Below are 13,391 nucleotides of genomic sequence, written 5' to 3' on the forward strand. Positions count from 1 at the left end.
ACACTACACTACACTACACCAAGACAAAATAAAATCAAAAGTTAAAAACACTACATATACACATACCCCTACACAGCCCCCCTCCCCCAATAAGAACGTCCGGTACAACACTGTTTCCAAAGCAAAGCCTCCAACTGTTGAAAAACAACGACTCCCAGTATTGCCGGACAGCCGTTGACTGTCCACGCATGCTGGGAGTTTTGCAACAGCTGGAGGCACCCTGTTTGGGAATCACTGGCGTAGAATACCCCTATGTCCACCCCTATGCAAATCCCTAATTTAGGCCTCAAATGCACATGGCGCTCTCACTTTGGAGCCCTGTCGTATTTCAGGGCAACAGTTTAGGGTCATAAATGGGGTATCGCCGTACACGGGAGAAATTGCGTTACAAGGTTTGGGGGGCTTTTTCTTCTTTAACCCTTCATGAAAAGGAAATGTTGGGGTCTACACCAGAATGTTAGTGTAAAAAAATTTAATTTACATTTTCACAAGAGGTAAAAGGAAAAAAAGCCCCCCAAAATTTGTAACGCAATTTCTCCCGACTACGGAGATACTCCATATGTGGGCGCAAAGTGCTCTGGGGGCGCACAACATGGCCCAGAAGGGAGAGTGCACCATGTACATTTGAGGTGATTTGCACAGGGGTGGCTGATTGTTACAGCGGTTTTGACAAACGCAAAAAAAAAACCACATGTGACCCCATTTCGGAAACTACACCCCTCACGGAATGTAATGAGGGGTGCAGTGAGAATTTACCCCCCACAGGTGTCTGACGGATCTTTGGAACAGTGGTCCATGAAAATGAAAACTTTAGCAGCCCACTGTTCCAAAGATCTGTCAGACACCAGTGGGGGGCAAATGCTCACTCTTCCCCTTGTTACGTTCCTCAAGGGGTCTAGTTTCCAAAATAGTATGCCATGTGTTTTTTTTTTGCTGTTCTGGCACCTTAGGGGCTTCCTAAATGCGACATGCCCCCCCGAGCAAAATTTGCTGTCAAAAAGCCAAATATGACTCCTCTTCTGAGCATTGTAGTTCGCCCATAGTTCACTTCAGGTCAACTTATGGGGTACCTCCATACTCAGAAGAGATGGGGTTACAAATTTTGGGGGGTATTTTCTGCTATTAACCCTTGCAAAAATGTGAAATTTGGGGGGAAACACACATTTTAGAGGAAATTTTTTTTTTTTTTTTACATATGCAAAAGTCGTGAAACACCTGTGGGGTATTAAGGCTCACTTTATTCCTTATTACGTTCCTCAAGGGGTCTAGTTTCCAAAATGGTATGCCATGTGTTTTTTTTTTGCTGTTGTGGCACCATAGGGGCTTCCTAAATGCGACATGCCCCTCAAGCAAAATTTGCTCTCAAAAAGCCAAATATGACTCCTCTTCTGAGCATTGTAGTTCGCCCGTAGTGTACTTCAGGTCAACTTATGGGGTACCTCCATACTCAGAAGAGAAGGGGTTACAAATATTGGGGGGTATTTCCTGCTATTAACCCTTGGAAAAATATGACATTTGGGGGGGAAACGCAAATTTTAGTGAAAAAAAAATTTTTTTTTTACATATTCAAAAGTCGTGAAACACCTGTGGGGTATTAAGGCTCACTTTATTCCTTGTTACGTTCCCCAAGCGGTCTAGTTTACAAAATGGTATGCCATGTGAGGGTTTTTTGCTGTTCTGGCACCATAGGGGCTTCTTAAATGCAACATGCTCCCCAAAAACCATTTCAGAAAAACGTACTCTCCAAAATCCCCTTGTCGCTCTTTCCCTTCTGAGCCCTCTACTGCGCCTGCCGAACACTTTATATGGACATATGAGGTATGTGCTTACTCGAGAGAAATTGGGCTACAAATATAAGTATAAATTTTCTCCTTTTACCCCTTGTAAAAATTCAAAAATTGGGTCTACAAGAACATGCGAGTGTAAAAAATGAAGATTGTGAATTTTCTCCTTCACTTTGCTTCTATTCCTGTGAAACACCTAAAGGGTTAAAATGATGACTGAATGTCATTTTGAATACTTTGGGGGGTGCAGTTTTTATAATGGGGTCTTTTGTGGGGTATTTCTAATATGAAGACCCTTCAAATCCACTTCAAAACTGAACTGGTCCCTGAAAAATAGTGAGTTTGAAAATTTTGTGAAAAATTGGAAAATTGCTGCTGAACTTTGAAGCCCTCTGGTGTCTTCCAAAAGTAAAAACTCGTCACTTTTATGATGCAAACATAAAGTAGACATATTGTATATGTGAATAAACATTTTTTTATTTGTAATATACATTTTCCTTACAAGCAGAGAGCTTTTTCATCAAATTTTTCATCAAATTTTAGGATTTTTCACAAGGAAAGGATGCAAGTTACCACAAAAATTTACCACCATGTTAAAGTAGAATATGTCACGAAAAAACAATCTCGGAATCAGAATGATAACTAAAAGCATTCCAGAGTTATTAATGTTTAAAGTGACAGTGGTCAGAATTGCAAAAAACGCTCTGGTCCTTAAGGCCAAAATGGGCTTGGTCCTGAAGGGGTTAAATACTTAAGTTACTGATAGATTTTTAAGGAGGAAAATTGCTTAAGTCGCTGCATGTGTTTAGACCCAATGGTCCTAATGCGTCTGTGCGCAATATTATCTCTGTTTCTTTTTGTAGCAATAATTGTTGTCTATCACCTCCCATCGTTGGCATAGGCTGTATATATGAATTTCAGATGTTCTTTGTTGTTATTATGACAAGTGTTCATGTGCTCCACAAATCTCGGACTCCCCGTGCCTGTTAACATTGCTTCAGTAACATAGCGAGGTGTTCATTGATTACATTTGCGATATGTTACATTTCATTCTGGGTCACAATGTATTTCAATTTCAGAAAGATGGAACAGCGATGGGGACGCCAGTGGCCCCAACTTTTGGTAATATTTTTTGGGGGTCCCTAGAAGACAAATCCAAGTAAACAGTTTTTGTCTATATGTACGCTATGTGGACGACATTTTGGTGTTTTGGTCGGGGTCACAGGATAAGTTTCAAGAATTTGAAGGGTAGATGAATAACAACTCATGCAATATGAATTTTTCAAGTGTATTTAGTGAAACCAGTATACAATTTTTGGACGTGAAATTAATGATTAGCAACAACTCATTGAATATTGAGGGTTATCGCAAACCCACAGCAGCAAATTCTCTTTTAGGATATGAAAGCTTTCATCCTTTTCACCTCAAAAAATCACTTTCCTATGGTCAGATGGTGCGGTTACGGAATATAAATACCAATGAAGAAACGTTTAAAAAACAAGCTATGGAGTTGTGTAGTAGATTACGAAGTAGAAATGTTAGGAGGGGAGGTGTTATGTTTTAATATCACACTGTGCCGAGTTCTGTGCAGTTAGAGTGCTCCTGTTGCTGAACTGCAGTAAAGCACCAGCGGTTAATAGTGTTGAGCGGCATAGGCCATATTCGAATTCGCGAATATTCGCGAATATATGGACGAATATTCGTCATATATTCGCGAATATTCGCATATTCGTTATATTCTCGTTTTATTTCCGCATATGCGTAAATTCGTGTATGCGAAAATTTACATATGTGAAAATTAACATATTCAAAATTAGCATACGCGAATATTCGCATATGCGAATATTCGAATATGTTAATTTTCGTATATGCGAATTTTTGCACACCAGTCTCACACAGTAGTATTAGAGCCTTCTTTACACCACACAAGCTGGAAGCAGAGAGGGGTGATCACTGTGATGTGTACTGTGGAGAAAAAAAATAAAATAAAAAAATAAAAAAACGAATAAAAATTAAAATTACGAATATATAGCGCTATATTCGCGAAATTCGCGAATTCGCGAATATGCGATATTCGCGAATAATATTCGAATTGCGAATATTCGCGAGCAACACTAGCGGTTAATATATCTATCAAAATTCAGTAGTAGTCTGAATGCAGACACTAATATTCCAGTACATTGAACATTGAGGCACAGTGTTGAGGAATTTTAAAGCGCCACTGCCATCTAGTGGCTAAAAAGTAAAAGCACATCCATTAATTTTTAAGTGAATAAATAAAAGTTATATTTTATTATTTCTACTAGCTGAGTACCCGGCGTTGCCCGGTTTTTCCTTCCTCATGCTTGTTGGGGAGGAAAATCAACAAAGGAGGAAGCTTTTGGTTTCAAATCCCATCCCCATATATTGTTGTCATATCCCAACCCCATATCCCATCCTCATATCCCGTCCTCATACCCCGACCTCCTATCCTGACCTCCTATCCCGTCCTCCTATCCCCTCCTCCTATCCCGTCCTCCTATCTCTACCTCCTATCTCGACCTCCTTTCCCGACCTTGTATCCCATCCTCCTATCTCGACCTCCTATCCCGTCCTTCTATCCCGTCCTCCTATCTCGACCTCCTATCCTGTCCTCCTATCCCGTCCTCCTATCCCGTCCTCCTATCTCAACCCCTTATCCCGTCCTCCTATCTCCACCTCCTATGCCAACCTCCTATCCCGACCTCCCATCTCAACCTCCTATCCTGTCCTCCTATCCCGTCCTCATATCCCATCCTCATAACCCGTCCTCATATCCCATCCTCATATCCCGACCTCCTATCCCTACCATCCTGTCCTCCTATCTTGACCTCCTATCTCGACCTCCTATCTTGACCTCCTATCCCGACCTCCTATCCCGTCCTCCTTTCTCGACCTCCTATCCCATCCTTCTATCCCGTCCTATCTCGACCTTTTATCCCATCCTCCTATCTCAATCTCCTATCCCGTCCTCCTTTCTCAACCCCCTATCCCGTCCTCCTATCTCCACCTCCTATGCCAACCTCCTATCCCGTCCTCCTATCTCGACCTCCTATCCCGGCCTCCTATCTCGACCTCCTATGCTGTCCTCCTATCCCATCCTCATATCCCGTCCTCATAACCCGACCTCCTATCCTGACCTCCTATCCCGTCCTCCTATCTCTATCTCCTATCTCGACCTCCTTTCCCGACCTTGTATCCCATCCTCTTATGTTAAATTAACTATCCTATATTTTAAGTGAACATATAAGTAACATGTGACCAAGTATTATCGAAATATCTCCAGCCGTTTGGAAGTTATGCAGTAACATATATTTCCCATTGACTTGTATGGGACTTTAAACATAAACCCCACCCCTGACAAATGGGGGGGAGTAAGGGTTAAATCACCTATCCTATGTTTGTTGCTGACATGTGTGCCAAGTTTCATTTTAATATCTTTAGCCGTTTGGAAGTTTTTGTGGAATATACACACATATATACACACACATAAACACGTTGAGTTTTATATAAATAGACTAGATGAGTACCCGGCGTTGCCCAGTTTTTCCTTCCTAATCCTTGTTGGGGAGAAAAATAAACATAGGAAGAAGCTTTTGACTTCATATCCCGTCCTCATATATTGTTGTCATATCCCGACCTCCTATCCTGACCTCCTATCATGTCCTCCTATCTGGTCCTCCTAGCCCGTCCTCCTTTCCCGTTCTCATATCTCGACCTCCTTTCCCATCCTCCTATCTCAACCTCCTTTCCCGTCCTCCTATCTCCACCTCCTTTCCTGTCCTCCTTTCCCGTCCTCCTATCCCGTTCTCCTATCCCGTCCTCCTATCCCATCCTCCTATCCCGTCCATCTATCCCGTCCTCCTATCCCGTCCTCCTATCCCGTCCTCCTTTCCCGTCCTCCTTTCCCGTCCTCATATCTCGACCTCCTTTCCCGTCCTTTCCCGTCTTCCTTTCCTGTCCTCCTTTTCCGTCCTCCTATCCAGTCCTACTATCCCATCTTCCTATCCCGACCTCCTATCCCGTCCTCCTATCCCGTCCTCCTATCCCAACCTCATATCCCGACCTCCTATGTCGACCTCCTATCCCGAGCTGTAATATGTGTACAAGTTATTGAAATGTCTCCAGCCGTACGGAAGTTATGTGGGAACATACATTTCCCATTGATTCGCATGGGACTTAAAACAAAAACCCAGACCCCCACAAATAGGGGTAGTTAAGGGTTAAATTAACTATCCTATATTTTAAGTGGATATATAAGTAACATGTGACCAAGTATTATCGAAAAATATCTCCAGCCGTTTGGAAGTTATGCAGTAACATATATTTCCCATTGACTTGTATGGGACTTTAAACATAAACACCGCCCCTGGAAAATGGGGGTGAGTAAGGGTTAAATCACCTATCCTATGTTTGTTGTTGACATATAAGTAACATGGGTGCCAAGTTTCATGTTAATATCTTTAGCCGTTTGGACGTGATGCTGGAACATACACACATACATACGTACACACACACACACACGTTCAGTTTTATATATATATATACTAGCTGAGTACCCGGCGTTGCCCGTTTTTTCCTTCCTAATCCTTGTTGGGGAGGAAAATAAACAAAGGATTGAAGCCCTCATATATTGTTGTCACATCCCGACCTCCTATCCCGTCATCTTATCCCGACCTTCTATCCCGACCTCCTATCCTGTGCTCCTATCCCGTCCCCCTATCCTGTCCTCCTATCTCGACCTCTTTTCCCGTCGTCCTTTCCCGTCCTCCTATCCCGTCCTCCTATCCCGTCCTCCTTTCCCGTCCTCCTTTCCCATCCTCCTTTCCCGTACTCCTTTCCCGTGCTCCTTTCCCGTCTTCCTATCCCGTCCATCTATCCTGTCCTCCTATCCCATCCTCCTTTCCCGTTCTCCTTTCCCACCCTCCTTTCCCGTCCTCCTTTCCCGTCCTCCTATCCCGTCCATCTATCCCGTCCTCCTATCCCGTCCTCCTTTCCCATCCTCCTTTCTCCTCCTATCCCGTCCTCCTATCCCAACCTCCTATCCCGTCCTCCTATCCCGTCCTCCTATCCCGTCCTCCTATCACGACCTCCAATCCCGTCCTCCTATCTCGACCTCCTATCATGACCTCCTATCTCGACCTCATATCCCGTCCTCCTATCCCGACCTCCTATCCCAACCTCCTATTCCATTGTCCTATCCCGTCGTCCTATCCCGTCCTCCTATCCCGTCCTCCTATACCCTCCTCCTATCTCGACCTCCTATCCCGACCTCCTATCCTGACCTCCTATCGCATCCTCCTATCGCGTCCTCCTATCCCGTCCTCCTACCCCGACCTCCTATCCCGACCTCCTATCCCGACCTCCCATCCCGTCCTCCTATCCCGACCCATAATATGTGTACCAGGTATTGAAATATCTCCAGCCGTACGGAAGTTATGTGAGAACATACATTTCCCATTGATTTGCATGGGATTTTAAGCAAAAACCATGAAGGGTTAAATTAACTTTCCTATACTTTAAGTGCACATATAAGTAACATGTGACCAAGTATTATCAAAATATCTCAAGCCTTTTGGAAGTTATGCAGTAATATATATTTCCCATTGACTTGTATGGGACTTTAAACATAAACCCCGCCCCTGGCAAATGGGGGTGAGTAAGGGTTAAATTATCTATCCTATGTTTGTTGTTTACATATAAGTAACATGTGGCCAAGTTTCATGTTAATATCTTTAGCCCTGTGACGCGGCGGGTTCCGGATTCCGCTACCGGGACGCGATCCGTGCGCCGGCTATGGAGGCATATATAAGGAGCAAAGGGGTGACCTGACAGCACCTCCTGACGAAGTGGGGAGACCCACAAAACGACGTCCGTTGAGGGTGCACTGTGTCCCTGGATGGCCTGTGGGAACATGCCTACTATAGGTAGTGTTTAATGGTGTTATACTATTTCTTTAATTGATTTTGTGTTGATCTTGTATTGATGTATACACTGCCGTACTGATATTAAGGAGGATACAATACTCTATGCAGTGTTCCTTTATTTACCATCTTTTGATAATCAGGACCAGGGCACTAGTGCTATTCTGGGGTATATGTTTTTTAGGGGTGGGGGTTGTCTGTCCTTTCATTTGTAATTGTTTACATAATAAAGTTTATACAATTTTTTGCATGAATCTTGCATTATTGGTGATTATTTCATGGTGACAATTTTAGGAGTATTATTATTATTAATATCTTTAGCCGTTTGGACGTGATGCTGGAACACACACACATACATACACACACACATACATACACACACACACGTTGAGCTTATATGTATATATATATATATATATATATATATATATATATATATATATATATATATATATATATTATATAGATAAGGGATCTTTAGTCAGGGTTGTCCCTGAGGGGATTTATTCCCCAGTAGGTTTGTTAACCTTACCCCCATGACCCCACCACCACCAAGAAAAAAAAAAAAAAAGAAAGCAGTCTGGAGAGATCTCAAGTGCGTTAAGCGAGCATTAGCCCACATGGGGACCAAAGCTGAGACTGCATTGAGTTTGGACAGCCTAGAGACCAAGGACCAAACCTGAGCCACATTTATTCACCAGTGAACATAAACTATTTGGGAGGCTAGAAAACTATTTTTTTTAGGAGCTGCAATACCACCAAGTGACACAGAGGCCTGCAAAAGAGCCTTTTAAAAAAACTGTTTAGATGGCATCTCAGGGGAAACATGATAAAGATACAAAAAAAAAAATGAAAAACATATAAAAATTTGGGGAGGTACACCATCTTAAATATGTTAACTCTACCCAGTAATGACAGAGAGAGCAGACCACTTCAGGAGAGGTTCTGAGTCACCTCAACCCCAAGGTATCTAAACTGCTAGACTACCTGCATAGGGACCAGGAATGCCTTTGGGAAACAGGAGTGCACAGAAAGAGGACTAAAAGAATAGAAATAGCACCTTGATAAAGGAATGTTGAAACACATCGGGATTTAATGCATGGTGTGTCTGACTATTTTTAAAGGACATGGATTAAAGGGGTTCTCCGGTGCTTACACATCTTATCCCCTAGCCAAAGGAGCTATCACGCCCCCTCCCGTAGGCTTGCATTGAGGGGCGGAGCGTGATGTCACACGGGGGCGGAGGCGTGACGTCACACGCCGCCGGCCCGGTGGTCGCCCGTAATCAGACCCGGAGCGAACACGCTCCGGGGACTGATTACAAACAGGGTGCCACGTGCATGATCACGGGCGTCCCCAGTGGCGGGACTCCCGCGATCAAGCATCTTATCCCCTATCCTTTGGATAGGGGATAAGATGTGTAAGCACCGGAGAACCCCTTTAAAGGAAAAAATGTTCATATTTTTCCTACATTTCCTACATTTAGAGTTCTACAAGTGCACAGAAAGGGGCATCAATGAAGGCTTATCCCAGTTGACTCTGAGGCCAGAAAGGAAGCCAAAAAAGTTAAGTAGGCGAAACAGGGACAATATCAACTGCTCTGCATTCACTATTCCAGGGTATTGTCAGTATATAGGAAAATTTTTTCAACCAATGTATCTCGGACAATGCCACACACAGACGAGGATGCCCAGGCAAAAATTTGGGCCAACAGCAGGTACCCTGCCACGTTCCACTGCCAAATGAAAAAGGCACGTTTAGAGCGTCTAAACCGTTTAAACCGTTCGTTTAGAGCGTCAGGTGCAGCGCCGGAGGCTTGTGACATCACTGCCGTGCCCCCTCAATGCAAGTCTATGGGAGGGGGCTGGTGCCCCCTCCCATAGACTTGCATTGAGGGGGCATGGCGGTGACGTCACGAGCCTCTGCCCCGCATTGCCAGTCATCCGGCATGGAGCGAAGTTTGCTCCATGCACCAGATGTCTGCGGTGCCACAGATGAGATTGCGTGGGTCACCAACAGCGGGACCCCCACGATCAAACATCTTATCAGCTAACCTTTGGATAGGGGATAAGATTACAAATTGGTCATGATACATGCTCAAGGCAAGTCATAGAACAGATGCACCCATGCAATACCTCAGTGCTTCCAGATGGCTCCAGAGACACTGCCACTTCACATTAAAGGCTTTAAACCCAAGTGTAATATCATCCGTGAAGGCGCCAATATTCAAATACAGCCATTGGATGTTGATATCTGTAGCTTTGCCTACATATAGCAATTTTGGTAAGGATGAATTAGAGAGCCAATAACTGTATTGAGTCTAGAGGCCAAGATTTAAGCCAGCACCTTTATATCAAAATTAAGATGATAGAATCTGGCAGGGAAGGGTCCTTTACCGGGCTTCAAAACCTCTTAGAACCAGACCTCTCATACAAGGGGCCCCCGATCAGCCACATGGATTGCCCATTGTTACAACCTGCGCTCCGGCCTCTCATGTCGGCCGCGAGCGCACTGTCCCTGTTCCCGGCGGGGCCGGGATTCGTATCGCGGGGCGCGCCCGCATGTGAGTCCCGGCCCATCACTTACCTTGTTCCCCTGCTTCCTCCTCCACTGTGTCTCAGCTCCAGCGCACGTGTCCCCGTCTCCTAGGGCGCGCGCGCGCTGGTGCTCTGAGATTTGAAGGGCCTGTATGCCTATAATTAGTAATGCACCTGAACAGCACATTATAAAGTTGTTGCACCTCCCACACCCCCTGACGGATCTTCAGTGCTCATTGCCTAAGAGAAAGCGTTCCCATAGCCTGTTTTGCCTACCCGTGTTTCCAGACCCTCCTGCTACGTTTATTGACTCCGAACCTTTGCCGCCTGCCTTGACCTTCTGCTATGTTGACTGCGCCTCTGTCTCATCCTCCTGTACCTCGCCTTGCCCAGTTACCTGTGTGGTCAAGCCGTGTTGGGGGTAGCGACCTGGGTGTCGCCTGCCGCTGCCAATCCATCTCTCTTTGCGGTGGACTCTGGTGAAGACCAGCAGCACCTTAGACTCCGCTCCCCGATATGGTCCGAGTCATCAGCCACACAGGTAGAGGATCCACTACCAGCTCCGTGACATCCACATCCAGGTACGTACCCTTGGATGACTACTACTCATACAAAGCATGTGTAATGTGGCAACTAGAATTGATGAGATGTCACAGTTTAAGCATTTTTAAATCATAACATAATATTTTTTGATTGGTTCTATTAAATGCCATGCCTTCAGTTATCATTCTTCTTATATGACTTGACTGTGCTCCATATCGATGCTATACAGAGTTTCCTTCACCCTTTTAAAGGGGTACTCTGTCCCTAGACATCTTATCCAAAGGATAGGGGATAAGATGTCTGATCACGGGGGTCCCGCAGCTGGGGACCGTTCGTTTAGAGCGTCAGGTGCAGCGCCAGAGGCTTGTGACGTCACCGCCTTGCCCCCTCAATGCAAGTCTATGGGAGGGGGCGTGGCGCCCCCTCCCATAGACTTGCATTGAGGGGGCATGGCTGTGACGTCACGAGCCTCTGCCCCGCATTGCCAGTCATCCGGCATGGAGTGAAGTTTGCTCAGTCCACCAGATGTCTGGGGTGCCACAGCCGAGATTGCGGGGGTCACCAGCGGCGGGACCCCCACGATCAGACATCTTATCAGCTAACCTTTGGATAGGGGATAAGATGTCTAGAGATGGACAAATTAATAACCAAAGCAAATTTTTTTTTTTTTTTTTAAGAATAATAATTTAATAGTTCACATTCATATTTAGAAAATTATATACAATTTTGGTAAAGTTTGGTAAAAAAATAATTATAAATAAGCTGAAAGTAACATGAAGAACACAAAGCCACCGAATACCTTTGTCTTTGTCTTAATACATATGGGCTGTGCCGTACTCTGTATGATCCACCACAGTAAGTGAGAATATCCAGTATTCTTAAGTCAGAAAGAAAGATATGGGGGAAGATTCACCATAAACCGGCATTTTACGATAAGAATACGATGCCGATGTTACAATGCACCCCCATACGCTCCCTACCTGTTGCTGTGGTGTAGCTTGAGTTGCTTCCACATTGACTCACAAAAGTGACAATGTCTTAATTGTTTGCACAAAATGAGTCTTATTCAAAAATGTTAGAATTTTACACACATTTTAAGGTTTAAAAAAAATTCAACACAGTTGTTCAGTTGTAGGTAGATCTGGTTGGATTGCTGATCCTGTTATGATGAAGTCATTGGCCAAGAAGTATTTTTGTTGTATTTTATGGACTCTTCCCTGTTGCAATAACCGGTTGAGGCTTCGCCAACTGATACCAAGACCTAATATTCATTTCTAGGTTTTTCAGTCCAGGGTGATGTGTCCTTATTCCCATATGGTCCGCGGTAACTTCTTGTGGGTTGTGTTGATATTTTATACAAAAGTGACTTCAGGCCTCTGAATTTTAACCTATAGAAATATAACACTTATGACATTAGAGGAGACAACCAGAATGGTAGAAGAAATGTCTACTGCTTTGATGCAAGATATCCTAAATGGTGACATTCAGCATGGCACAAATGAGAAAATAAAAGATTTTCTCATTCACCAGAACAATGCGATCATCACACTTATAAGTGATGTAGAAGCCTCAATATAGTCATAGCATGTGTATTGAATAATGTTCAGAATATAAGTGATATAAGGTCTATAAGCACACCCTTAAAATATTCTACTTAAGTTGTGTCACTATGTAAATACAATACATATATTAAATACTGATCCTGAGTTATATCCTGTATTATACTCCAGAGCTGCACTCACTATTCTGCTGGTGAGGTCACTGTGTACATACATTACATTACTTGTCCTGTACTGATCCTGAGTTATATCCTGTATTATACTCCAGAGCTGACCTCACTATTTTGCTGGTGAGGTCACTGTGTACATACATTACATTACTTATCCTGTACTGATCCTGAGTTATATCCTGTAGTATACTCCAGAGCTGTACTCACTATTCTGCTGGTGAGGTCATTGTGTACATACATTACATTACTTATCCTGTACTAATCCTGAGTTATATCCTGTATTATACTCCAGAACTGTACTCACTATTCTGCTGGTGGGGTCACTGTGTACGTACATTACATTACTTATCCTGTACTGATCCTGAGTTACATCCTGTATTATACCCCTGAGCTGTACTCACTATTCTGCTGGTGAGGTCACTGTGTACATACATTACATTACTTATCCTGTACTGATCCTGAGTATATCCTGTATTATACTCCAGAGCTGCACTCACTATTCTGCTGGTGGGGTCACTGTGTATATGCATTACATTATTTATCCTGTACTGATCCTGAGTTATATCCTGTATTATACTCCATATATAACAACTTCCCTGTTATAGATTCGCTACATTAGTAAATAGGTTGGGATAGATGGGTAAAATAAAGTATGTACAGGTACCTTAACTGTTGTGTCTACGTTTTCCAGTCTAGGCCTGAATTTCTCCTTATTGGACTGACTGCTTCCAGACGATCCTGAAGAGTTGAAGAAAAAAAATAGTGAGGTATAAAGAGCAGAAGAAGTACAAGGCTTCATCACATATGCCTTTCATCTTAAAGGGATACTCTGCTGCTCAGCGTTTGGAACGAACTG

At 43.7% G+C, this 13,391-nt stretch overlaps 1 protein-coding gene across 1 annotated transcript in view; it reads right to left on the reverse strand.

Moving 5' to 3' along the window:
- Positions 1–11,504: 11,504 nt before the first annotated feature.
- The window catches only part of LOC130367331 (mucin-3B-like), a 53,880-nt gene continuing 51,993 nt past the window's right edge, over positions 11,505–13,391 (reverse strand). The window contains exons 10-11 of the mRNA XM_056569741.1: positions 13,200–13,273; positions 11,505–12,194 (exon numbers count right to left, since the gene is read on the reverse strand). Coding sequence (XP_056425716.1) covers positions 12,159–12,194; positions 13,200–13,273 — 110 coding nt within the window. The 3' untranslated portion in view covers positions 11,505–12,158. The remainder of the gene's footprint in view (positions 12,195–13,199; positions 13,274–13,391) is intronic.

Source organism: Hyla sarda, chromosome 4 (genome assembly GCF_029499605.1).
Source record: "Hyla sarda isolate aHylSar1 chromosome 4, aHylSar1.hap1, whole genome shotgun sequence".
NCBI classification, from domain to species: Eukaryota; Metazoa; Chordata; class Amphibia; order Anura; family Hylidae; genus Hyla; species Hyla sarda.